This window comes from Mytilus edulis, chromosome 4 (assembly GCF_963676685.1).
Source record: "Mytilus edulis chromosome 4, xbMytEdul2.2, whole genome shotgun sequence".
NCBI lineage: Eukaryota > Metazoa > Mollusca > Bivalvia > Mytilida > Mytilidae > Mytilus > Mytilus edulis.
The window spans coordinates 26,510,387-26,538,136 of record NC_092347.1 but is presented as its reverse complement, the minus strand read 5'-3'; the positions used below and the strand labels follow the sequence as shown (position 1 = coordinate 26,538,136).

At 30.8% G+C, this 27,750-nt stretch overlaps 2 protein-coding genes across 7 annotated transcripts in view; one reads left to right on the top strand and one right to left on the bottom strand.

Moving 5' to 3' along the window:
* Positions 1-388: 388 nt before the first annotated feature.
* On the bottom strand, positions 389-27,450 carry LOC139519309 (SH3 and PX domain-containing protein 2B-like). 6 transcript variants are annotated; one of them, XM_071311288.1, is made up of 12 exons: positions 27,237-27,450; positions 25,744-25,824; positions 25,343-25,418; positions 21,705-21,781; positions 16,395-16,492; positions 10,129-10,274; positions 7,998-8,108; positions 7,069-7,186; positions 5,741-5,999; positions 4,162-4,278; positions 3,230-3,337; positions 389-2,526 (listed from the first exon to the last, which is right to left on the bottom strand). In XM_071311288.1, exons 1-12 carry the CDS (start codon positions 27,312-27,314, stop codon positions 496-498), a joined length of 3,300 nt encoding a protein of 1,099 aa, XP_071167389.1. In that variant the 5' UTR covers positions 27,315-27,450; the 3' UTR covers positions 389-495. The 6 variants fall into 6 exon arrangements, with proteins under 6 accessions (XP_071167389.1, XP_071167390.1, XP_071167394.1 ...); XM_071311289.1 differs by lacking the exons at positions 25,343-25,418; positions 25,744-25,824; positions 27,237-27,450 and adding an exon at positions 22,252-22,293; XM_071311293.1 differs by lacking the exons at positions 21,705-21,781; positions 25,343-25,418; positions 25,744-25,824; positions 27,237-27,450 and adding an exon at positions 16,743-16,880.
* LOC139519310 (uncharacterized) overlaps positions 14,171-27,750 on the top strand; it is a 48,335-nt gene continuing 34,755 nt past the window's right edge. The window contains exon 1 of the mRNA XM_071311295.1: positions 14,171-14,244. The gene's annotated coding sequence lies outside the window, so the exon portion shown is untranslated. The remainder of the gene's footprint in view (positions 14,245-27,750) is intronic.

Below are 27,750 nucleotides of genomic sequence, written 5' to 3'. Positions count from 1 at the left end.
TCTTAAAACAAGTTTTTGATAAACTGGTATCTGTAAACAGACTGAGGTCTACCTATAAAACAGATCTCTGTATCTGTAAACAGACTTAGGTCTACCTATAAAACAGATCTCTGTATCAATTGTGTTGTTCAATCAAAGAAAACAGTACTCTTCTGTCTTAAAAGGCTCTAACAGATTGACAACAACAGAATTAAAATGTCATGATAAAATACAAATTAAAATATATATACATGTGTTCAAATCTATCACAGTTTGTACTTTGTAGAACTTATATTTGGGTAGGAAGGCAATTTTTTTTCCATTTGAATAATTTAGACACTAAGTGTAAATGCAATATATCCTGATTATCAAAAATATTGATACTTTTTGTTGAGAAACTTGTGAGACAGTTAGTTAAATGCTTTTTATTGAGAAATTTATGAAAAATTAAATGAATCCAAAATATTGTGTATTTAGATATTGAGCAATATTTATAGACATTTGTAATCAACACTTTCACACCTTCTCCATGTATTCAGAAGGCGCCCAACCTTCCATTCTACCATTCCTAACTAACCACCATCCAGTGTCCGTTTCTTCTAAAACGTCCAAAATGTCACCATAATTCAAATCTATTTCACCCTCAGCCTCTGTAAAAAATTCTACAACTGCTCGATACTGTTGATGAAAGACCTCATCAAATTTTGTCGTTTCACAGTGTTCTATATATGATGCTGGAGCCCAACCCTCTTCTCCATGTACCTTTATAAACCACCATTCGTCTGTTTGTTCCAATACTTCAACATTCTCTCCTGATGTGAATCCAACTTCTCCTTCACTTTCCCCTATGTAATCACATAATGTTTTATATTGAGAAGACGTACACTTAGATAGAACTTCATAATCTTTTTGTGGTGGAGTTGGTGGTTCACTTTCTTCTTGGCTTGTAGTAGACTGTTTTCCATTTGCTAGTATCTTTGACACTTCAGTTATTCCCCTTTGTTTATCTCCCATTTCATTATGATTTTTATCCACATTAGATGGTTTTTGGGGTATGGCTAATTTAGGTCTTACCTTTTCTGTATTACTACTTGATGATTTAGCTGGTAAAGGTGGAGGGATTGATGTTTTGGGTTTTAATGGTTTATGAGGGATAACTGGCGTTGGTTTAGATTGATCCACTTTTGATTTTAACCACAATGGAGGTTGGTTTGAAGATAAATTGTTTGATCTTTGCACAGGTGACTTCAATAATGGTTTATCATTTTCAAAGTTAGACCGCACAGGTGGCTTTAAAAGTGGTTTATCACTTTCAAACTTTGAACTAATGGCAGCAATTCCTGATGCTTTACTGCTACCAGAACTTGTCTTGGCAACAAGTTTCTGCTTAGAAACCGGTTCTGAATTAGAATGTTCAAACATTGCTTTCAATGCACTAGTTTTAACACATGGTTTGTCATCAACTGTCGAAGATGAACTTTCAGAACTAATACTAGAGTTACTTTTATGCACATTCATCACTGTTTTTGGTTTTAATGGAGGTTTCTTGGATACCTCTGGTTGTTGTTTTTCAAATCTAGCTTTCAATTCACCCATAGATTTATTTACACTAGTTTCTTCCTCATGTTGTCTTGTTAAATCCTTTCCTGGAGTATGATTAAGTCTTTTTGGTGACATTGGAGACACATTTTTAGGGGGTGTTGCTGGTTTATGAAATGTCTTTGGGGGTAAAACAAAGCCCTTTGTCCCAGTGTCAGATTTAGGACTTGTTACAGGCGATATACTGTCATCAGAAGAATCTTGCCTTTTTCCAAACTTAGATTTTAACACTCCAACAAGAGATTCTTGTTGAGAAGCAGATTGTCTTTGATCCTTTGGAACAATGTCTGTATATTTGTAACGTTGCTGTCCTTGGGATAATAAGTTATCTCCCTTTCTTTCATCTCTCGGTTTTGTAAGTTTACTCTTCAGTTCAGCAAGAGGACTTTTATTCTGATCAGAAACATCTGAAGAATTATTTTGAAAACCTGAGCCAAGAGAAGCCGGTTTACTGTTCTTTGGAGGTGGTGGTGGTGGTTTGTCAGATGAATTTTTCGTTTTCAATACAGATTGAAAATTAGCACTTCCCATATTATCTTTTTTCGGTGGCAAATTTGGTTTGTCCTTACCCTTTTTAGGAGGAGGCGAAGGAGGTCCATTTGAAACCGTAGATTTAAAAGTTTTTTGAGACGATTTTTCATTATCCACATCAATTTCAACAGGTTTCATGGCCATTGGTGGAGGCGGGGGTTTTGAATTAGGTCTTTTTACAGCCCCTTTATCTGATATTCCATGTTTTGTATGACTAAGATCTGGTGGTTTAATCCTCATCTGTAATGCTGTGTTTATATCATTAAGTTTATTATTCACAGATTCCTCTCTTTTAATGTCATCTTTCACAGGATCAGGGATTTCATAATCATCACTATCATCATCCGTATCATCCTCGTTAAAACTATTATCAGCGTCTTCTGCAACTTCTCCTATGTCATGATACACATTTTCTTCCTGAAAAAATATAGTAATCTTTTTAAAAATACTGTAAATTCAGAAATTATTGCGTTATTTTTATTATTGTGAAAAATGTCATAGGATTATAAACTCGCATTTTGATTTTTTTTTATATGAATCAAACAGGATTTTTCTAAATATTGCAAAAATTAAAATCACACTTTAGTCTAAAATGTCAAAATCGCAATAATAAATGCAGGCAGTAATTTCTGAATTTACAGTACAGTCAACCTTTATACTCAGGACAAAATTAGAAAAGTCCTTTGTTACAAGGGGACAATATAGTATAGGTTTTGATCATTGCTGAAAGCCTTGTGTTGACCTGTGTTTAACTCTGAAGTTGGGTTTTACTGGAAAGCTTTCATATAAGCAATCGTACCACTTCTCCTTGGTTTTATATGCAAAAAAATTATTAGACTTAATGTGAAATTTAACTTCAATTCTCTTGAATTAATTTATAAACTAGGCTAAATGAAGAAATGTTTTTAGTCCACAATCTAATTTCATCTTTTCTAAAATGATTACCTTCTGTAATGTATTAGCTTTAATTTGATTCTTTAAATTTTGGCTATGAGCATACCTTATAGTTTGTCAAATTCTTGTTTTTAGCATACCTTATCATTCAAAATGTTGCATTTAGCAGATCTAAAGGTTTGCTATAGAAATCTATCCTTTAAACAGATTGGATCTTAATAATTACCTCTTCAATACCATTCATATGTGTCTTTCCTATGTAAGAGGCAGGAGCCCATCCTTCTTTACCATCTATTTTAACAAACCACCAGCCACTGTCTGACTTCTCCAAGACCTAAAATAGAACAAGCTATACATGTACTTTAAATCCTAGGAAAGGTGTAAAGCTACTTCTAATTTTAATTTTATTTAGTTCTGGCAAATTTCAGTAGTCTTCTCTTTGAAATGACCTCAATTACTTTGTTGTGTCAGTAACAGTTCAAAAGCATTCTCTATGAAGGACCTCAATTACTATGTTTGTTGGTGTTTGTTTCACTTCAGTGTTTGTGTTGTTCCTTTGTTATCCTTTCATAGTTGATGTGTTTCCCTTTGTTTTAAGTTGTAACCAGGATTTGTTTTCTCTCAATTGATTTATGCCTTTTGAAGAGCTGTAAACTACTGTTGGCTTTATTTGTCTCAGAAACTGGACAAAATGATTCTCGTAACAAACCTCAATTTTCTACTTTATATGTGGTACTGGACAACATCTAGTAGTCAAAGTTTTTTTGTATGTTTTTGTTGGTTTGCTGTTTCATTTAACTCCCATGTCTCCTTTCATTCATATTTATATGTACCTCTAAAACTCTGTTGTTATAAAAAAAAAATCTACTTGCTTTAACTTTTAAATTCAGGGTTTACCTATAGATTAGCCATGAAATTAAAAAATAATTGTTACTCTTATTACTAATGAAATAACCAGAGGCAGATTTAAAGGGGGGACCAGGGACCATTTTGTTTGACAATTCATTTGATTATATAGGGAAAACACTGAAGCATGACTGGAACAGGCCCCTCTTTAGTCAGTGCCCCCCCCCCCCCCCACCACACTTTTGAAAATCTCTGAATTCACCACTGTTAACAATAGCTAGATTAATATTTCTCTAATATATAAAAACAAACCTGGACAATTTCTCCTGTGCAAAATGATATTCCATCTCCAACATTGTCCTCAAACTCTGTGATGGTAACATAGTGATCATCTGTCTTTTTCAGTGCCCTCATCACCTCGTCCGATGCCTAAATAGAAGTAAGTTTATAGTTTGTTGTTGTTTTTACACTCAAGCATATTATTATACCAGTATTTACAAAGTTTTACTACATATTTGACTGTCTTTCTGATGACTGATACTCTAATATAAACTTTGATCAAATTATGTGGAAGTTTTCAGGCATTTAAATATGCAAAATTTAACTGTAAAGTGAAGCAAATATGAAATTGCATAGGATATGTTGGGAATATCTACTTTCTAATGACTTTTAGGCTATATGTAGGCAGATGTTACCTTTTTTTTCATGTTCTGCAAAAAGATAGTGTTTCTTTTTATGTGACGTCATTAGACATGATCTCCTTTTTCTTGATAAGAAACCCCAAATATTCAAGACTTTTAATTAAACCACATTGAAATTCATCAAGAAATAAGCAAAGGAGTAGGTCCGATAAGGACCGATTTTGGCCTCAAATTTCAAGTTTATCTTACGGAAGATTTTGACCACTTTTTAAACACTAAAGTGTCTATTTCATTTGAATCAATTAATTTATGTGAAAGATTTTAACTGATATAGTCATTAAAAACAACCCGATTCAAGCTCAAATATGAAAAATCTACCAAATATGCCGGAAAATGTCACTTTTCAGTTGATTTTTGTCAAAAATGAAAGTGGCCGCATCCGTGTTCATCCTCAACCTTTATATATAATATGTATTATCATAAAATACAACTTACATTTCAATATTAAGGATGAACACGAATGCGGCCACTTTCGTTTCACAAGAAAACTGTCTAAAATTTAACTAAAATGCTAGAATTGTGAAGATTTCAGTAATTTAGCATGACTTAATGGTGCTAGTACCCGATATATGTGCATTGTATTGCCAAAAACAGACCATATTTATGTAGCAGAAGCATTCTACTGTCCAATAAATAACTAAAAGTTTACATTTTAACAATTTTGTAAAACTGCTATATTTTGGGGCCAAAAAGGGGTCTTACTGAACCTACTCCTTTGTACAAAGTATTATAAATGTAATGTCATTGGGCTCTTTTTCTTAAGCAGTTTGAGCCATAACCCCCAAAATCAATCCCAACCTTCCTTTTGTTGCATGGAACATTGGAACCTTGTGGTACAATTTTATAGAGACCCCATAGACTTATAATCAAGTTAATGTTTGAAAACAGAAAATCCTATTCCCCTCAACCCTTTTTAGTCCATAAGGTTTTGGGCAATAACCCATGAACCTTCTATTTAATGTATGGAACCTTGTAGTACAATTTCCTAACATTATACAACTGCAAAACCATTTGAGGTTATTAAACAATATCCTTTCAGTTTTAAAGAAACTGATACCTTTGTTCTCAATATGTGTCATTTGAATCTTACAAATAAGAAATATAAGATTTTACTATTCTATATCCTAAACCTTACTTTAGAAACAGAGTTTATCCATAACAGAGTTTACCAATATATTTCCAGAACTAACCTTATTCACAGAGTTAAGTCTAGGTGGAGGTCGTAATGATCCTCCTCTTTCTAAAGATCTCTGTTTCTTTAGGATATGTTGGACACTGCCTTTTTTGTCAGTCACAGATTCTGAATGAGCGGAATGTTGAAGCAGATCACTGACATCACTCATACGACCAATGATTTGTACTCCTGAAGCACGGGCTACACGTTCTATGTGAGCTTTCTCTGTTTTCATTAGGTAAGTGCTTGGAGCTATACCTTCATTACCGTTGGACCTGTAAGACAATAAATATGATGTGTGTTCACTTATTTTCATCTTGAAAGTGCATAAAATACAAACAGCTCAATGAACAGATGAATTCAATGATCCTTGTGCATCAGCAGTTTCATTTAAAAAGTGATAGCATACAATTTTTATATGCTTTGATGATTAGATCATGAATAACATCCCATTGTTACTTTGTTAAATTAAATATTGAATTTTTCTTATATATTCTATTTCTAATTTGGTTAAAAAGAAATTTTGCAAGTACAAATCTAAGTTGAGGTTATCCATTTTGTGAAGTGTGGGCTTAACTAAACAAACATTTATCAACTTTGGCTTTGGTGTCTATATCAAACAAGGAACTGGTATTACTAATGACTCTAAAGAATGTTGTAAAACAAGCACTGATGGGCATGGTACATACTCCCATTGAACTAATTACTATGAAACAGGTCAGAAACAATAAGAACATAAGGTACATTTCTTTTAAATATTATTTTTTTTTCAATTAAAAACTCACTTTTATGATTATATTACACTATAAAACACATATTATGTCATAACTATTAATAAATGTTAAAAGTTTAATTTGCCTTTGGCAATGCACATATTTAAAAGTATGTAAGAGCCTTTGCTTGTTTTTTTCCTTTCAGGGAACATGACTTAATGTTTAACCACACAAACAATGATCATCAAACTGCCACATTGTTGACATATTTATAACATGTGGTATAAAAATTACACCATTATGTTATGCTATCTGTCTAACACATTGTCTGCTGCACCAAAAAACATTGGCTAGGTGGTCACAATGAAATTTTTCTTAGTTAGACACTGGTTTTACTTGGAATTTTTCTCCGAGATAAAAAATCCAAATATCTTAAATATTTTTGTAAAAAAACTGGACAAATGAATTCTCTAAAAAAAATATGTAAGGTCAGGTTTTTGCTGCCATTTGGTGTCAGATCAATTATTCTCTTCTCTACCTAACTATATATACTATTGGAAGATGGGGTCGTTAAGTAACAATTAACATTACAAAATTCCAGCTTTTTAAAGAAATAAGTGATCTCTCCTACCTAACAAACCACCATCCATCCAAGTTTTTCTCTAGAACCTCTACAACAGCTCCTTTCTCTAGGGCTATCTCATCACAGTTTTGTGGTGTGTAGTTTTCTGTACTTATGTAACGTTCATCTGGAATATTGAAATTTACCATAAACATAACAAATAGAAGTTGTTTGTAAACTATTATTAGAATCAAAACACAATGACACTAATGGGGCTACTCACAAAAAAAAATCAACAACTTGAAGCCTTTTTTAGGAGTGAAAAGTCAAAGCCTGTCATTTTTGCAAAAAACAGTGGAACTAATTCAAATGTAAACTTGATCTGTAACTCATCATTGTAGACACACTTATATTCAGCTCAATTCATTCATTTATGTAAAAAAGTCTATTAGAACTGTTCATTGCATATCAGCAGAATGGTAGAATGATAGAATGAGGGATAAGAGTAACACTGTTTGACCCCGTTCTAAGTAGTCAGGGCCATAGAAATGTTCTCTTTAATGTCAATCACCTGAAATTTCTTAGACATGTGTAAAGCAACAATTTCTTTTCTTCCTTTTTTTTTCACCGAAAGACATTTACTTTCACCAATATGTGTACAATTAAACTTATTTCCCAAAAAACATTTTATGTGTATAATAATTAGGCAGTAGATAAATCCCAGTTGGAACACCAATTGCCTTTAAAAATTGTCTGTCTTTTTAATCCTTGTTTTCAAAATTCCAATAGGGAACATACTTTATATAATTGTATCAATAAACCAATTTTTTGATATGTTTCGGCCATTGGCCTTCTTCAGTTCTTTATTTTTCCTCACTACTACATGGCTGAAATTACATTTGTATTTCCTTTTTCAATCATTGAAAAGATGTCTTTTTAAATTAAATTCAGAAACTTATTAATGGTACAACATTTCAGCCTAATCTGTATATCTGTACCTTCTCCTAAATTAGTCCTAATTGCTGTATTTTCCTTGAGTCCATCTTTCCTTTCCACATAAGAACTTGGTACCCATCCTTGTTTGTCATCAACATTAACAAACCACCAACCTGTAAACAAATCAAATCTGTCACTTCTCTGATATTATATATTTCTATTTCTATGTTTTATTTTTCACTGGCCATTGATGAAATATGAGTTTCTAACATCAAATCTTTTTTGTGCAGACGACATAAGTAATTGCCATCTTAAATATACTTCACACACAAATCTGAGCCATAACATTTTATATTATTTATCATAATACACCACTGAAATTACTTTCCCACTTTACGTATTATAACTGAACTTATGTTGAAAGTCTGTTATATGAAGCTTTACTTTAAATATTGCTTAAAATAAACATTATCAATGATCCATGCAAATGAGGTCAAGGTCAGAGGAACCCAGTGCCAGACAGACATGTACACCTTACTATCATTGTTTGTAATTATAAAACATGTCTGTAATTATTCACTGATGCTATGTGTGGCTCATGACATGTAATCATCATATGATTTGTCACATTTAGTGGCTAGTCATCAACAAGATTGTGTCAATGGTCATCTGGTCATCTGTCACAAATATTCTTTAATGGCAAACTAAATCATGATGAACAAAATATTTCAATGGTGTTTGTTAAAAAAAAAATAAAAAAATTTGAAGGTAGCCATTCAAAATTAAGTTTGGTATGGGAAGATGAAACATGTTATTATTAAGGCCTTGATAAAATGCCCCTGGTAGAATATCTTATGCAATCACAATTTTTGACAACTTGATGATTTGCTAGGTAGAATATTCACCAATAACAATTCCATAATTTGTTCTGAATTATTATGCAATGTAATATACTAGTACTCTGATCAGGCAAATATAAAAACATGGGATTGTAAACTCCTATACAGTATACATAAAAAAAAAAAAGCATTTAAAAAGTATCTAAAAGGCATCTAAATTTGATTAATGCAGTATTTTGCCCAAATCTTTTTGAAAGATAAACTAAATATTTCCTTAATATCAAATATTTACTTGCCATCTGATTCGTATTCCATAATCCCACTACTGACCCAGTCAGCCATATACAAACAACTCAATCAAAATAAGGAAGCAAGGAAATTAACAATGGTTTGTATTTTAAGAATCTAAAATTTTGCATCTCATGATATTTGTTCCTCATGTTTTAGGTCATACATGATGACAAATAAATTTGACAATATCAAGTATTGTACTTGACAAAAATAGATAAAAAATTATTATCATCTTTATCTTGTAAATATGGTGTGACATAGTATGTATACTATTATATATACATTTCTCTTTAAAAGGATATAAATTGTAAAAAGTTTATGCATATCTGTAAGTGTTCCTGTTTCATATCCACTGAATATAGGAAAATCTAAAGTAAATGTCTTAAAATCACTCCTGCCGCAACATAAGGAGTATAAAATATATCTACTTGGTGAAACTATTTAGTCATCAAAAGCAAGCTTAAATTAAATCCCCATAAATTTATTATATCTAATAGGGTCCAGAACACCTAAGGGAGTTAACTCTTTAAATATCAACTTTAAACAAACAAAGTTTTAATCAAAAGCTTTAACGAAAGAAAAATCAAGTTTCTAATGACCAAAACTGTTTGTCATTGCTATACATGTATATCCAATGAAACTATTCCTGTAAATGGTGTGGTTCAAATTTCTTGATTTATTAATCTTTTGTCAACAGGTCAAAGTAAATATTTTGTCAAAATTTTATAAAAACTAAATAAATCAAATCTATTTTAGGGAAATTGTTAATTACCCCTAAAGTACAAATTTCTAAAAGAAAAAAATCTGACAAGATACTAAAATCAGGCAAAGATAATTTTAACCCCCTCCATCCATACAAATCAATACAAGTTTAAAATCTATCTACTTGATCTACTAATTTAGTCAAATCAGGAGCTTCAAACTACTTATTTTATCACTAGACACTAGTAATAGAAAGAGCTCATACAGATAATAACATCTCTTTTAAAATTCCATTTTCCAATTCATATACCCCCCCCCCCCCCCCCCTTGACTTGTGATATATTTGTCTTATACAACTCACCACTGTCACTTTTCTCTATAACTTCTAACACCATTCCAGCCTTTAGATTTAAGTCCCATTTATCTGCTTTCTTGTAGTCTGCTATCACGATATATTGTTCGGCCAAAGTTGGACCAGAAATAGTCTCTGCTTTCTGCTTCTGTTTTCTGAAAGAAAGACAAAATTTATTAAGCAATATAACTCTGTATGGAAATGTGAATTTCTGAAATAATGCTTAACATCCAGTGGCAAATATTTCATCCTTATTCAAGAAAAAGATTGAAAGTATATACCAAAGATCACAGATGTGGCATAATAAATTCTACAAAAATCATATAAATTAGACATGAAAGAATCAAGATTAAGGTTAAGCCTGGGTATGACCCAAACAAGTTTGCTAATCAGAGCAAGGCAAACAAAAAAACTGACATGTTTGAATGATAATTGAATGAATAGGGAAAAGTAAAATGTATGTGCTTTGGGATTTCTGTGCCATTTTACAAGGCTGTCCAATTCATATGTTCTCCATTGAATGTTAACTTATGTAATAAAATCTAAATGGTGAAATAAATTTAAAGATGCATCAAACTTATTTATAGATTTTGGAATCTGAAATACAAATATGCTCAATGATATGTTGAGTGCTCATTGAATCATTTACTTATTTTGTGAAAACATTTCTCAGCAAGAAAGGGAGACTGGACTGTTCTCCACTATAATGTATTTCTTAAATAAACATGAAAGTTGTTTTTATTTTTTACTAAATTATACATGAACACAAAAATTTTATTTCCAAACCTAACATTCATTATCATTTTAAGAAATACTTGTTTTTGTTGGTTATTATCATTGCATAATTGAGCCAGTCAACACTGAGGTTGAAAAATTGAACCCTGCTCCTGTGGGTGCACTTGACTTCAATATTAACCGACTAGGATTGTCAGTTTTCCTATCAAAGGTCGTGATTTTCTCTGGGCACTCAGACTTCCTCCACAATTAAAAGCTGGCCGCCAGAAATTATCCCCAAAATGGTGCTTAAAAGTGGCATTTAAACACCAAAAATCAAAATAAAATCATTGCATTATCTGTTTACCATGTTTGACTTCTTCAACATTTTGGTTTGTGCATAGTGAACAGAGGAATTATAATATATACAACCAGATTAACATTGGTTTACTGTTGATGTAATATAGATAAATTACTTTGTTTTAGTCTTATTAGCACCTTTTGTGATACAATCATGAATTAAGTATCACAGATTCAAGAGAAATCTAAAACTAAACATTCTAAATACTGTATTTATAAAACATTTATCTGACAAATAACGATTAAATTCTTACCGTGAACATAAAGAGCTACACAGAACAAATGATAACATTTGAAAAATAGAAGAATCCTCACTCATTTTCATACTTCATCTCTGAAACGTGTATCTCTTCACTCTTACTATCCCTTTATTTAATTATAATTTCTTATTTTAAATTCACTTATTCGATGGTTGTGATGTATTCCCTTTATCCACAGGGCACGAGTATCCTACACAACATTTTTAGCGGTAAAAATGCACTTAATGATAACAAACTTCTGTAAAAGCTGTTTTCCCAGCGGTTTCAACCTGATCCAGGTATAGAGAAGGGTATATGTTCCTGGTGTTAATAAGTTATCCATCAGTCTGTCACAATACCACCCTCCAGACATCTCAAGTGACATAAACCATCATGTATTTAATAAATAAATCAGTCGATTACAGATAATCTGCAGATTATTAACACTGCTAATTTTGTAATTTTCATATATTGAATTTTTGTTATCTATGTGTTTTATGATATAATAAGTTTAGGTTTATTTGAAAATATTCAGTATTTCTTTATGTTTTGCCAGTTCAATTGGTCAACAGTTCTGTCATTTCTTAGAAAGAATATTATATACTTTGGTCAACATTTTAAATATTTGGTGACCGATACTGATAGAGGAGTTTTTAAAACATAAATACTGTTATTTAATCTTCTTATTTTAATAATTTTCCTTATCCTAATCATACATTATCTTTGCTATTTATATTATTGTTTTTCACTATATTATACATGTATAACAGTTTGATCATCTTTGACATTATTTTATATTTGTAAATTTATCTAGATAATTTTACATCAATTTAAAGTTACACAGACCTTTAGTTAAAAATCTAGATGTTTTTTATTCTACCTGAATTAATTATACTTAAAATGATTTACTAAATAAGAAAAGTTAGAAAAGGTCAAACGGTAATTTATATATCATATATCCCAGATTTGTAGGAGTGAATCAGTCAAAACAAGAACATACAAATCTATATTTGATCTTTTTTTGTTCCATTGTACATGTACATGATGATGTTAAACAAATGCTAGTTAGAAATTAAGTTATGAAAAAAAAAGATGCAAAAAATGGAACATTTGTACTCAGTCACAACTTTTCAAAGTGCAAACAAAGCTTTTTTTTCTTCAAATTCATGTTGTATACAAAAAGAAACTTTGAAAGTTTTCACCTGTATATAAAAACAAATCAAAGTCAAATTTGGTCTTTTTATCAACTAAACTTCAAAAGACTTCAAAAAGCTTCAAAGAGGAAAGGGTGTTGTGCATTGTCTAGTTTGTGTAAAAAATAAACCCAAATTGACAAATTGTATACATATTGTCATTTCTAACAATTTACTATAAAATCTCCATTACACACTAAATCTTATGTAAATAAATATTTATTTATCTGTTCTACCTAGCTGTCACAGGTAAAAATCACTTCCTTATGTAGATGACAAATTAAGATAAAATATAATGCAATTTCTGTGTATCCTTAACTTGGCCTAAAAATGATTTTACAAGGAGTAGATTATTATAATCCTAAATAACCTAGACAAGCCTTATAATATTAGCTAACCAATGACAAATACTTTGGACATGTATATATATAATGCTGAATCATTCTAGTCTCTTCTCAATGCATAATTAAAACATCAATGACCGTGTTTTTGATCAATGATGTTACTAATCTGTTCAAAATGGCCTCAAGACAACATTTGTTTTTTCTGTCTCACACATTTAGTCTATATAAAAGGAAAATAATGAATGCATACTGATAATCATATGGAAATATTAAAATTAAAATATTCTTAAAAAAATATTAAAGGGAATGATGAGGATAACCTTATATGGTATTGAGGAATGAACATTTTGATTATTGTGGAAATATCCTTAGGCCTAAATGAATTACATTTCTAATCAGAGTTCTAAAAGAAAAGAAATCTCATCATATACTAACATATTGATTGATTGATTGTTGGTTGCTTAACGTCCAGTGGCTATACTAATATAAAGCATCAATGAATTTTATATATCCCCTTCACAAACTCACACACCATTTTTCTGTTCAAAATAAGCCTCATCCTTATATATGCTGTATGCTGAATGTCTGGTTGGCAAATAAGATAAACATCTATATATTTTACCTAGTCATGCCAAGGACGCAGAGATCATTTAAAACAAGTAGTGATAATGAAAAACATTTGTCACTTTCTAATTCCACTGTGTTGTTAGATTGCTGTCTCATTGAAGTATGTCTATATTTTTTCTTTCAATGTTACCCCACACCCAATATTTGTCCATAAAAAAAAATGTTGTCTTCATAAATAATAATTTAGAACTTACATATCATTTTGATGAAGGGGATCATTTCCTCCCTCTTGAGGATGTTTTCCAGAAATTTTACACATAAATGCTTTTACTCCCTTCATTCTTTCGTCATGTTTACCTTAACTTCCTCACACATTTGTTTTTCATATTTACGATATATGAAGGCATGAAATATTGTAAAAACCACAATGTACAATGTATAATACACTGTTTACAATGGAGATTTCATAAACACTTCCTATTTACGCTACTTATCAGACTAAGACGTTATAATACTATGCTGTAAGTGTTTCCTCAGTATATAAAAGTATATTGTAGTGCTTCCTGACTGATTCAACATTTTTTCATGTACAACCTTCCCATTTTTATATATATTTTTTGGGGTAAAATCTTTAAAAGCTTTCAAGTTAATTGATTTATGTAACTTTCATACTAAGGAGGATATAAATTACACTTTTATTACATCACTGTAAGTTAACTGATCTGTCTTTACATCACGGAAAACATTGTTTTTAAAAGCATGACTGAATCAGATGTTTCTTTTCAAGATTAATAATCCTGTATCAGTGATAACAATTTTCACCTTTTAATAACTATCCCATTGACTCACTTAATGACCGAATTCAGTGAAAGTCATTTCTATTTATTAAATGCTTTATGTTTACAGGCAAAAGAAGACTTTAAATGTTGCAAAACTATATATAAATCATCTTTTTTTTTTCATTTCATTTCATTTCAACTTGAATTCAAGATCCCCTTCATTCATTTGTGTCATTTATAGCGTAATATTATTTACATCAAAATAATTGACCTCTTGCTTATTATTTAAGTCATGCAAACTTATATTTTTAAAATATAACTAAAATATCAAAGCATGTATTGTTAGTAAGAGAAACGTTTATTAAAGTTTTCTTTATACCCTAAACATGTATTTTGTGTTTTCTTCCCATAAATCATATTCACACTATAGTTTAGGCAATACAAACATTTACCTGCTATAGAATAATACATGATCTATATTAACAGAAATATATCTTTTACCATTTATATGTACATGTATGTGTAAAATCATCAAAGATAATAGTAATACAGGCTTATAAAAATTTTCATGTCAGTGCCGTTTATGGCGGACTATACTGTAAGGCTTTTTCTCATTGTTGAAGACTAGAGTGTTTTTAATGATTTTAACATTCATTAAAAGCACTCGTTTTTTTTAGCACCTTGCAAAGATTACCTTAATAACCAAAAATTTACATAAAAGGACTGAATCAATGATATTTCAAGTCAACATCAAAAAGTTTGATACCAGGGATACAAATAAATGAAAATTATTCCTAATGCAAAGTAAAATGTGTTTGCTTCTAAATAAAAATAAAAAAATATTTTTTTACAAGGACATTCAGATCCTTTTACTATTTCATATGCCAAATACAGATACATATATATACATATATATATATAAATATTTGCATTAACCTTGTATCTATATCACTCTTAGATCCAGTGGACATGTATATTGTATGGTTTGTCACTTGTTTAGACTTGTTTGTATATATATATATATATACACGAGTCTAAATTGAAAACTACGTTCAAACCTATGATTGCGTTGGATAAAAATTGCAATTTTTATACGTGTGCATGTAAAACAAATTTCGTTGTAGAAGGGTCTAAATACACCACAAACAACATTTTCCAAAAGACCAAAAAAGTGAAAAAGTATATTTAAACAAAGCGCATTTGACTAACAGGTTGAACAACTGATGTTCTTAAACCCTGCTGACTGCCATTGGCGATTGCCAAAAAAAATTGATCACGAGATGTAACAAAATGGATCTTAATATAAATTTAATACTAAACAGAAAACGATAAACTTGTGACCAAGATGTCATGCCACAAATACAAGGTGTCAATATTTTTTTTGTACACCAGATCTAGATTTCGACAATATATGTCTCTTCAGTGATGTTAGGGATCGAAACGGTATTTGGAAGGCCATATAATTTACCCTCAATTTCAGATAGACTCTTGAATTTTAACAGTCAATATAGGATGAACGGATCATATAAACCGGAGGGAAAATATGATACAAGCCCAAACGAAAAAATATAAACAAGTCTAAATTGAAAACTATGTTCAAACCATATATATATATATATATATATAAGTACGTCTGAGTCAGTGACAACCCTACAACAGATGTATCCATCGGATCGCCATCAATGATGGTGATACATGGCTGTGTACATAATGTATATACAACTCGTCTAAACATCAACCCAACAATGTTAGATCTGTAAATTTGCTTTTGCAAATTTTTGGTTCTTCCCTCGACGGGATTCGAACCCCGGCGAGGGAAGAACCAAAAATTTGCAAAAGCAAATTTACAGATCTCAGATTGTTGGGTTAATGTTTAGACGAGTTGTATATATATATATATATATATATATGCACTTTGCATAAGATGTACTATATTTTTATTTGAGATAAGGTCATCAGACTGGAGGTCAAAGTAAATTTTTAAATAATTTATAAACAATTTGGGGAATCTTGATAAGACATCCACTTAACTGCTAAATCAAGTTACTGAAACTAAACAGAAAAGGATTTTAAACTTACTGCTCAAGTTCATTTGGGTTGAGGTCATCAGGTTCAAGGTCAAAGAAATCTATCAACTCTTCATCCTCTGATATGTGTGGAGGAAGACTTATCAATGCCTGTAAAGAAAGCATTATAGAAAATTGTGAAACATTTATCTAGAATTTCCATTAGATGGATGGATAATTGTTAAATGTCCAGTTGCAAATTATAGGCATCTTCAGGACGAAATTTTCATAAGCGATAATAGACAATACAGAATACATTCAATGTTGTATGATCATTTTGACAACTGAATTTTATTTTTATCATTGTTAGTATGTAAAACCATTATCAGGACCTCAAATTAACAGTTCCAAATTGTTTTACCTGAAGATTCCTTAAAGGAATGTATCCATTTTACAAAAATAAGTAACGAATGGATAGAAATGGGTTTTGTTTTCTATGCGTTATAGATTTGTAATAGATGTAAACAAACAAGCACACAAAGGACTTTTTATATGTAGTATATATGCATGAATTGGTTTAATAATTTCATGATCACTATAATCACCAAAATCACGTTTCACATGACTTTAATTTTGTGGTTTTGCCAAAGTCATGATTCAAACCTTTAAAAATTATGTGCTTCATTGAACATTCAAATAAGTGGTTTACCTATAGTGTGAAATCCACCAAAATTGGTATCATATATTTATAATGAATCCCCAGTATGTTCATAAAGAAATCAAAATTCAGGTAAAATTAACAGAAAGAAAAAACAAAACAAACCATGTTAATCCCTGCCACTCAAATTAGCTACAAGTCGGAGTGAAATAAAAAATTAAAGCTAAAACTGAATACATAATAATATTACCAGGGTAAGAGCTATGGTTTGTCATCTGAAACAATGGATGATTTTGGCCTAAGGCTTTATAAGGGACTTTTATCACATTGTGCATACTGAAGTATGTTGGTGATCTCACTGTTTAATTCAAACTGGGATTATATCCCTCCCTGCAAGCACATCCTTATGAAGTGGTTTACATCTGTCAAAAGCTTAATCAATTTCCAATTTCCATTGGCGTTACGATGGAGTAATAATGCACAAATTTTGACCACCTTACTAATGATAATCCCCCCTTGCCAAAAATATAAGGTAATCAGAAAGTTGTTGGGTGATAAATCTGAAAATCTATCACACAGTATAGATGACTTATATAAACCATGAAACCTAATTTCAGAAGTCCTTGTAATGTAGTACCTGAGAAAGATGTGACAAAAAATATTTATGGGAATGGACAGACAGACTGACGAATGGACTGACAGACGAACCAATGGATGACAGTGATGGATGGACAAGCTGACAGACAGAGGTAAAACAGTATATCCCCACTTCGTATTAAAAGCTTTAAAGCAAGGGTATAGTTATTATTATTATTATATCATTATACAGATTATAAATACATTCACAGATACAAAAGTTATGGGAAATTATCAGATTATACATTCACAGATACAAAAGTTATGGGAAATTATCAGATTATACATTCACAGATACAAAAGTTATGGGAAATTATCAGATGGCCTTGACCCAAGTTATAAAAAAGGATGTTAAAAAAAAAGGCTCTCAAGATAAATTAACAGGATATAATCATGATAATAAATTGTACATATTGCATCATGTCATTTTTTCTCTATCAAACTCCACCCTTTCAGGAAATCAAACACTTAAATATTTATAAAACTTTTCAATTTAAACTATATAATTCTGGTCTTCTCCTTTTTGAAAATCATGAAAATTAAATTTAGAAACTGACATTCAACACTTTTATATTATTTCCTATCAAATGGTTAAAATTTTCAACTCAACCTTTTGTAATGAACCTTATTTTTATGCCCCATTTATTATGTCCCATTTATGGGCATTATGTTTTCTGGTCTGTGCGTCCGTTCGTCCGTTCGTCCCGCTTCAGGTTAAAGTTTTGGTTAAAGTTTTTGGTCGAGGTAGATTTTGATGAAGTTGAAGTCCAATCAACTTGAAACTTAGTATACATGTTCCTTATGATATGATCTTTCTAATTTTAATGCCAAATTAGAGTTTTTACCCCATTTTCACGGTCCACTGAACATAGAAAATGATAATGCAGATGGGGCATCCGTGTACTTGGGACACATTCTTGTTCACAATGTATTAGTGTTGCAATATTTTTTATCAAATTAATACTCATCAATAACAAAGCCTAAATAAAACAAACAGACAAATAAAATGTGATTTTCTATTTTCAATACTATCAGACATATATTGGGTTTAATGAGGATGTTGGGTTGATGTTCATTATTTCTAAATACCTCCCTTCTCATTTTGTATGCATATATTGACTACAACTTTAACAACAACAAAAATCTAGTCCAACATTATAACTCATTACAACTAAAGATCCTAGCAATTTATAAAAAAAAGTCATAATCTAAATAAATATATATGCAAGGAGCACAAACAATGTCTGTCTGTCCATATATAAGGGAAAGTATAAATTTCTTTGAGATTAAATATTTGTAGCTGAATGAACATAACAGTGTTTGTTAAGGATTTATGAGAAGAAAAATATTTGAGTTATTTGGAGACATCTGAAATACTGCCTAGTTATTTAGATATTAAATCTTATAACTCTGGAATGTCTAATCTAAAAATTATCTAAAATTAGAGAGGACAATATTTTTTGGAGCTATTAATCCAAGCAAAATCTTATACAAGGTTTAACAAATTTTAACATGGTGTTAAAAAAAAATTTTTATATTAAGGCTAAACAAATGAAACGATTCGCTGAGTGCAACCTTGTACGACAACAGAGGTCAAATCCTGAACAGATTGGGAAAATTTGGAAACAATATTCAAGCTAGCTTGATACTGTCTGAATTTTGATTATGATCAAATTTTTGACATACTATAGGTTTCTGACACAAAATAAACGTGGTCAAAGATCTTAAAAATCTATTGTGCAATACTGTGCAATTAAGATTTCTTCTTGAAACTTTTAAAAAATTTGAAATTTGAAAAATTGGGGGGGGGGGGGGGGGGAAATATGAAACCCTTAAAAAATTTGAAAAATATCCTCCCTATTTTGAACCCCATCTCCTTGGAGCAGTTACCCCTAAACTCAATCCCTTCCCTTTGAGGTATAGAACATTGTTGTACAATTTCAGAGAGATCCATACACTTAAACACAAGTTATTGTCTAGAGAAACTAGAAAAATGCTAGTTTTTACACCTTTTTTACCCCTTATTCCTGCATGTTTGCGGCAATAACCACCATTCTCATTCCAAGCATTCCCTATGTGATATGGTACATTGTGGTAAAATGTCAGAGACATCAACTTACACACAAATTATTTTTCGAAAAACTACAAAAATGCTTGTTTTTGGCCCCTAATTCCAAAACTGTTGGTACCATAACCCCTAAAATCAATCCTAATCTTCCTTTTGTGGTATTGAACCTTCTTGTAACATTTCATAGAGATTCCTCCACTTAAACTAAAGTAATTGTCCAAAAATCAAATGTGTCGTTTGTGGTCGTATAATAATGACCAAAAAAAATGTATATTGACTTCGTATCAACACCATGTTTCTTCAACTAAATCTTCATTATAGTTATACTTCCTGTTATATCTAACTATACAACAGTAGGGATATTGCTTATTATTGACTTCATTATCTATGCTAAACAAATGATCTTACTTGGCTTCTAATTAAATATTTTGCTTTCAAAAGCCCTATTAAGGTATGACTGTCCTTAGGCTGGCTTTATAACTCATACAAAAATACAATGTTCTATGCTCAAGGTCAATAAAACAGTCAACAAATGGAAGTTTTTAACAGTCAATAGAACGTTGGGTCAATTTTTTTTTTAGATCTTCACCTTTCCCTTACTTATTGAATATTGAAGTAAAATTTTCTACAAAAAAATAGTATTTGGTCATGACTTATACCATTTTCTATTCTTTTATTCATATTGTGTGAAAACCTAATTGTTATTTAGACCATTGAGCTGTGACATGTGTTCTGAAAACAATACAATTGAATGTCAAAATAATGAAAAAAAATCATGAATGAATAGAAATGTATCTTACTATGATGATACACCATAATACTGGTTATACATCTACTTCTGTCAAGGCCTTGTAAAGCTGACTATACAGTATGGGGTTTTGAATTGTGACCTGTAATTGCTTAAGGATGTACTTAGGTGAGGTTAGGTAAAAAATTAAGAAAATAAAATTGATACTATAAGCTGAACAGAACATGTGCTTTTATTATCTATTGCACCATGCCAATTTAATGAATCCAAATAAAAAATTCAACTGTTTTGATGATGGCTGATCTATTCTACAACTACATTCTCCATCATCTTAAATATATATTATGTCTATCTACACACTGAATGAATTGAAGCATTGTAATTACTGTGAGTCAGCCAATCGGAGGCAGAAATAAAAAAAAAACTTGTATTCTGGTTTTCAGAATCTACCCTATCTTTTTAAGCCTCAAAATAAAATTGAGAATGGAAATGGTTAACATGTTAAAGAGACAACAACTGAACCAAAGAGCAGATAACAGCTGAAGGCCACCAATTGGTCTTTAACACAGCAAGAAAATCCTGCACCCAAATGTCTACTCTTAAGATTTATTCTTTTAGTAAGATTTTTTTTAAATTGGAATTCTTTCCTGCCAAAGGTAACAATATTTAACAAACATATATATTAAGTAAAGCTGTGAGCAACTGCTGCTGACTTTTGTTAAAATTTAAATCCCCAGGAAAATGACAGAATATTTAAGTATTTAGCTATTAGGATATGATAAATAGAACCATGTATGATTATCAATCAGCATAATACAGTTATTACAATAGTCAATGATATTTACTTTTCATACAAATATCCACATTGTAATTACAGTATTCAATGTTACACAAATATCCACATTGTAATTACAGTATTCAATGTTACACAAATATCCACATTGTAATTACAGTTTTCAGTGTTAAACAAATATCCACATTGTAATTACAGTATTCAATGTTACACAAAATCCACATTGTAATTATAGTATACAATGTTACACAAATATCCACATCTAATTGTAGTATATTCAATGTTACACAAATATCCACATCTAATTGTAGTATATTCAATGTTACACAAATATCCACATCTAATTGTAGTATATTCAATGTTACACAAATATCCACATTGTAATTACAGTATTCAGTACACATTGTATTTATATTACAGAGCAGTTATTAATGATAAGTATGTACTTTGCTGAACATAAACTAAAGAGTGTGTACTTACGGAACAGTATTCACTAATCTGTACTTGTCTTTTCAGGGCTACTTCTCTTATATGACTTCTACCAAAAAATATTTTCCCTGCAAAATAATTATAAATTCTAAAATAAATAAATGGGGAATGTACAGATGATGCTCATGTTTGAATATAACATATATTAAAGGGACATAAGTCAGGGACTTTCTCCCATTATTTAAGAATGGTAAAAGTGCTGCCACCCAAATTCATACTTGATCTGCATTTTGTAATAATAAGCAGCATTGCATATAAGTTTCATAACATTTGGTTGAGGCAAAGTTAGATAACCTCAAGTTCCTAAGAACAACACACCACAATGAACCTAAATGATAATAAAATTGAAAAACAAATTATTTTTAAATATAATATTCAGATGACAATACAAGTATTAAATAAAGCTATTATGATTTAAACTCCAGGCTAGGGAGGATGATGTTTTCATAAAGTTGAAGGCTTGATTGCAAACAAAAAGATGATGAATTTGCCATATTCAACAAGTAATTCATATCCATAACAGTTAAAATGAACTTACAATTATTAGGCATTCTACTTCTACATAATAAACTAAACAAATGAAACAAATAAGAAAATAACTGTTGTGTTTTATTTGCTTTAGTTAATACAAGAGAGCCAATGGTAAAACACCAATTTACGTCAACACCAGATTTAATGGTGATCTGACCACAGACAATAGGTGTAAAATATGCCAATCAATTGGACAAAATAATGTCTTGTTATCGATGACCATAACCTGACAGGTTAACAACACCAATTAAACCTCTCAATAACTGACTGCTTACACAGTGTTTTTATTTGTTTTGTCATTACTATTATACAAGAAATGATAATTGGTATATAGACAGTGAAAAGGGGATCATCTTTTCATAATCTACCAAATGGTCATGATGGTGAACAGTATTAATCATCTGAGTCATCACTTAAAAGCACTTGATGATAAAGCTAAAATGCCTCTTCTCATACATGTAGCATGACAGAAAAAATGTATCCATTGAGGATGTACATGTATTTACAGTATAGCATTTTAAAAATACATGTAATTTCTTATTTCTTTTTAAGTATTCAATTTCTGAATGTGTCTTATAACCTCAAAAATATGTATATAGAACATTATATAATACTAATGAGATGACTGGTATGATTTCCTTTGAGACAACCAACCACCAGAGTATAAAATCACTTAGGACACCATGCCCTGTTTGCACTATCATATTTCAATGTTTAGTGAGGAGTGAAATTGGGGTAAAAGTGTCATTTCCAAAATAATTTTAAAAGATCAACTCAAGATGAACATGTATGTACCAAGAATCAATTTTATGTTACAAAACCTCATGATAAACTACCTTGAACAAAACCTTTAACCCTGATTGACAGACACACAGACCAAAAATAAATCGCCTCTACTGTTGTAGGTGGAGCGTTAAAATTCTTAAACACAATTTGTTAAAAAGGAAGTGGCAAAAAAAACCCATTAAAAATGAGTATCTAATTCGAAACTGATTGACTTGACTTTTCTGTTTATTCATCCCTAACCTCTTCAGCGAAACTTGTATATACAGTGTAACCTGCATTATCTGATACACTAGGGAACCAGAAAAAAAAAAGTCTGATTAAGCAGGATGTCGGAATTCTCAGGTTTTTTCTGCAAGGATTGGCATGTTTTAATTTAATGGGACCATGAAAATGTGTTTGTTAAAGCAGGATGTTGGAAAACTCAGGTTTTAAATTAGACAGGTTGCACTGTACATCATAAAACCCTTCCTTAAGAAAAAATCATATCACTTCTAAGAAATACATTGATATGAAAGTTGTTTTATGATAAATATAAGGATTTCCTATCTTCCTTCTTCATAAAGTTTTTATTTCCTTCTCCAGGAAAAATAAACAATTTACCCTACTATTTAGAATGTTAACTAAAGACAATGCAAAATCATCATATATGTGTTTTTGTACTTTTAATTAACAAATAATAAATAGATACGTTTATGCAGATATAGTTTCCAAAATAATTTTAAAAGATCAACTCAAGATGAACATGTATACCAAGAATCAATTTTATGTTACAAAACCTCATGATAAACTACCTTGAACAAAACCTTTAACCCTGATTGACAGACACACAGACCAAAAATAAAGCATTAAAATTCTTAAACACAATTTGTTAAAAAGGAAGTGGCAAAAAAAACCCATTAAAAATGAGTATCTAATTCGAAACTGATTGACTTGACTTTTCTGATTATTCATCCCTAACCTCTTCAGCGAAACTTGTATATACAGTGTAACCTGCATTATCTGACACACTAGGGAACCAGAAAAAAAAGTTGGATTAGGCAGGATGTCGGAATTCTCAGGTTTTTTCTGCAAAGATTGGCATGTTTTAATTTAATGGGACCATGAAAATGTGTTTGTTAAAGCAGGATGTTGGAATACTCAGGTTTCAAATTAGACAGGTTGCACTGTACATCATAAAACCCTTCCTTTATCAAAAAAAATATCACTTCTAAGAAGTACATTGATATGAAAGTTGTTTTATGATAAGTATAAGGATTTCCTATCTTCCTTCTCCATAAAGTTTTTATTTCACTGTGTTGAAGACCCATTGGTGGCTTTGTGATGTTTATTGTTCTTTGGTCGGGTTGTTGTCTCTTTAACACATTCCTAGTTTCCATTCTCAATTTAACGACCTTGAAGATAACCAACTCATGTGTACATACACATTAGTCAAGACAATCATTACATGTGCTGTGATTATTTTTTAATTTAATTGATATCATGAACATGATGAAGCTAAACCAGAATAATCAGATGCCTTCATGCTCTGAGCAAACATTCAAATATCAGAAGCCTTCATGCTCAGAAAATTCAAATATGCTTAAGAAGGAAACTTATCATTCTAATAAAGTACACATGTACTTTAAAGACATTTCACCATTTTGCACACATGTTTGTTATAGAAGATATTGAATCTTTATGTGCACATGAACTCTATGATATTGTATCATTATTAAGAAATTGACCCTTCATGTAAATATGTACATGAAGATAATATTTGACCTTTAGTTAATGTATATATGTACTTTACTATATTTCATCTTTATCATGTTTAAGTGCACACATACATTAAGATATTCCAACTTTAGATTCACAGTCATGTTCTATAAGATATTTAAGTTTTCAATGTTTCTGCAATTTCTTTATAATTCCAATCATTCTAATATAGTATCTTACTTAAAACAAGAATGTGTCCCTAGTACATGTACATGGATGCCCCACTCGTACTATTATTTTCTATGTTCTGTGGACCGTGAAATTGGGGTCAAAACTCGAATTTGGCATTAAAATTAGAAAGATCATATCATAGGGAACATGTGTACTAAGTTTCAAGTCCTTTGGACTTCAACTTCATCAAAAACTACCTTGACCAAAAACTTTAACCTGAAGGGTGACATACAGACCCACAGACTAGAAAACATAAATCCCCTCTTCTATCGTAGGTGGGGCATAAAAATACTCCAAAATCTTAACCATTGTTCACTAGGCATTTTAACAAGCAAATATAGCTTAACCTTTCTTTCACTTTTTTCCTTTGTTAATTTCATTCTTACCTGGAAGAAATGGTATAATTCTTCTCTGTGGATCAATAGATCCAGCTTCTATAGGAAACTTTTCCAACAGAGAAAGCTTAAAAAGAAAACATGTTAACTTGTGTGGATTGGTTTTTCATCATTGCTCTTTACCAACAATTAAATATAAAATACATTTGTAAAATACAGGGCTAACTTTATTATGGTGGCTTTCTAGATTTTCCCAGTGTCATAACCTGAAAGAGAGCATTTTGTTTTATTGCTTGTTTTTATTGTTAGCAAAAGATTGACAGTGTCCTCTAACTTAATAATGTAACATAATTGATGATTAATGTATATGTCCAAAACTGCAACTGACTTAGTAACCTTTATCTTTTGAACATGGACAAAATAATTATTAAGTAAACTTGAATAATATTTACCTGAAAGTCGAAAAATCTACTGTAACGTCTGTAAATAACATGTCTTGAGCCATCTGACCAGATAACTTTGATGACATAAACCTATTTTAACAGAAAAAAATAGTCTGTTAAAGAGCCTTAATTACTAATCTGCATTGTAGTGATATGTAAATAATAAATAAATCATTAATAGATATTCACATGATACTAAATAGCATCAGTGGCTGATTCAGAACTTTTTGTTTTGTCAAAGGGGGCTGGGGGGACTGAATAACTGACCTAAGGAGGGGGAATGGGGGGAATCCGGGTCCGTTCGCCCTGATTCATGTTCGCCCTGATACCTGTTCGCCCAGGGTCCATTCGCCCTGATTATTATTTTTTTCTAATTGTTGTCTAATCGCATTATTTTAAGTGTTTGAACAAATTATGTTAAAGTTTGTTGAAAAATTGACAGAATATTTATATTGCCGCAATCAATTTATCATTTTCCCTTTGATTTGCAGAGTAGAATACTGGAATACAATGTATTTATCTTTATTGATAACAAAATAATTGTAATCAGTCAATCACGAAAGTATGCAGTATAAATAAATGAACTTGTAAATCCGTTTCATAATTAACAGTTCGTACATCATTAGTTTTATTAATTTCAAGCTGAATATTTTATCAAAATAAAACGTTTGTTTTTATTATTAATCCATCAGAAGACAAGTTTCACAATAATCAGTTATCCGTATTATTTTGTAATTGAACAATTAATGATCAAAAACAAGCCATAAACTTTTAAATATTTCAATGTTTCCATAAATTTCAAGAATATACATGATATATATACCATAGAAATATCTGAATAAGTTTAATCAATTTCCAATGCCCTGAATATTAATATTTTTATAGTAGGGCGAACGGACTCTGGGCGAACGAACTCAGAGCGAACGGACCTAGGGCGAACATGTTATTAGGGCGAACGGTCCCGATACCGAATGGGGGTCCAGTCATGCTTCAGTGATTGCCTGTATAATCAACCATATTTTGTCAACAAAAGGCAACCCCCCCTCCCACTTAATCCACCTAGGCTATGACCATTCCCCCATTTGGATGCTTATAAAAGAAATCACAAAAGCATGACTGTAGCAGACCACCTCTTATTGGCAGTCAGTGCCCCCACTCCCTTATAAAAATTCTGGATCTGGTGCTGCTCAACTATATAATTGATTGAGTTCAAGTAAGAACAGTAACTGTTTAAATATACATGGATGGTATAATCTGAAGATACTACAACTGTGTTCAAGTAATCTTTAGTAATATCTTGACAGGTGTATCCCAAAATATAGTTTGTTCATGTATCAACATCAGTCTCTCAACAGTATATAAAAACTTTTCTAAAAATAAAATAGGACTTGATTTAACACCTAAGTTCTAAGTGTATAACAATTACAGCAATTGCATTGCATGTACTTGAAATGTTTGTTTACGATCTATCAAAAAATATAAGATATTTACGCTAAACTTACATAGTGTTTACTTGGATGTCGTCTCTTCTGAATATCATCCACTTGTATTTCTGTGATTTTTCTGTCTTGGGAAGCCATCACACTTCATTAGATGTGTTTTTAGTGAATGACATGATCAAATGTTGTTACAAATTAAAAAATAAATATACGATGATTCAGAATAGAAATTTACAGGTGTAAACCGGAAATGTACAATAACAAGGAAGGGAAATAATGTTGGTTACTCAAGTGTGGACACACAAAGATGTATTATAGTTCGGACAAGATGTAAAACCTTTTTTTTTTTTAAGTTTGATTGAAAATATAGGATGATTATCTATCAGAACAATTCAAAATACTGACTATAAAAGAATAACCATCAAATACACATTTAACGGTTCTTTATACATATCATCTGTATAACTTTACTTTTTTAACAAAACAAAACTGGGACTACTAACAAGTTATACTTTAGTATAATAGTCCCAGGACAAAGGGACTCGGTTAGCAGATTAAAATTTTGTTTATTAACGTT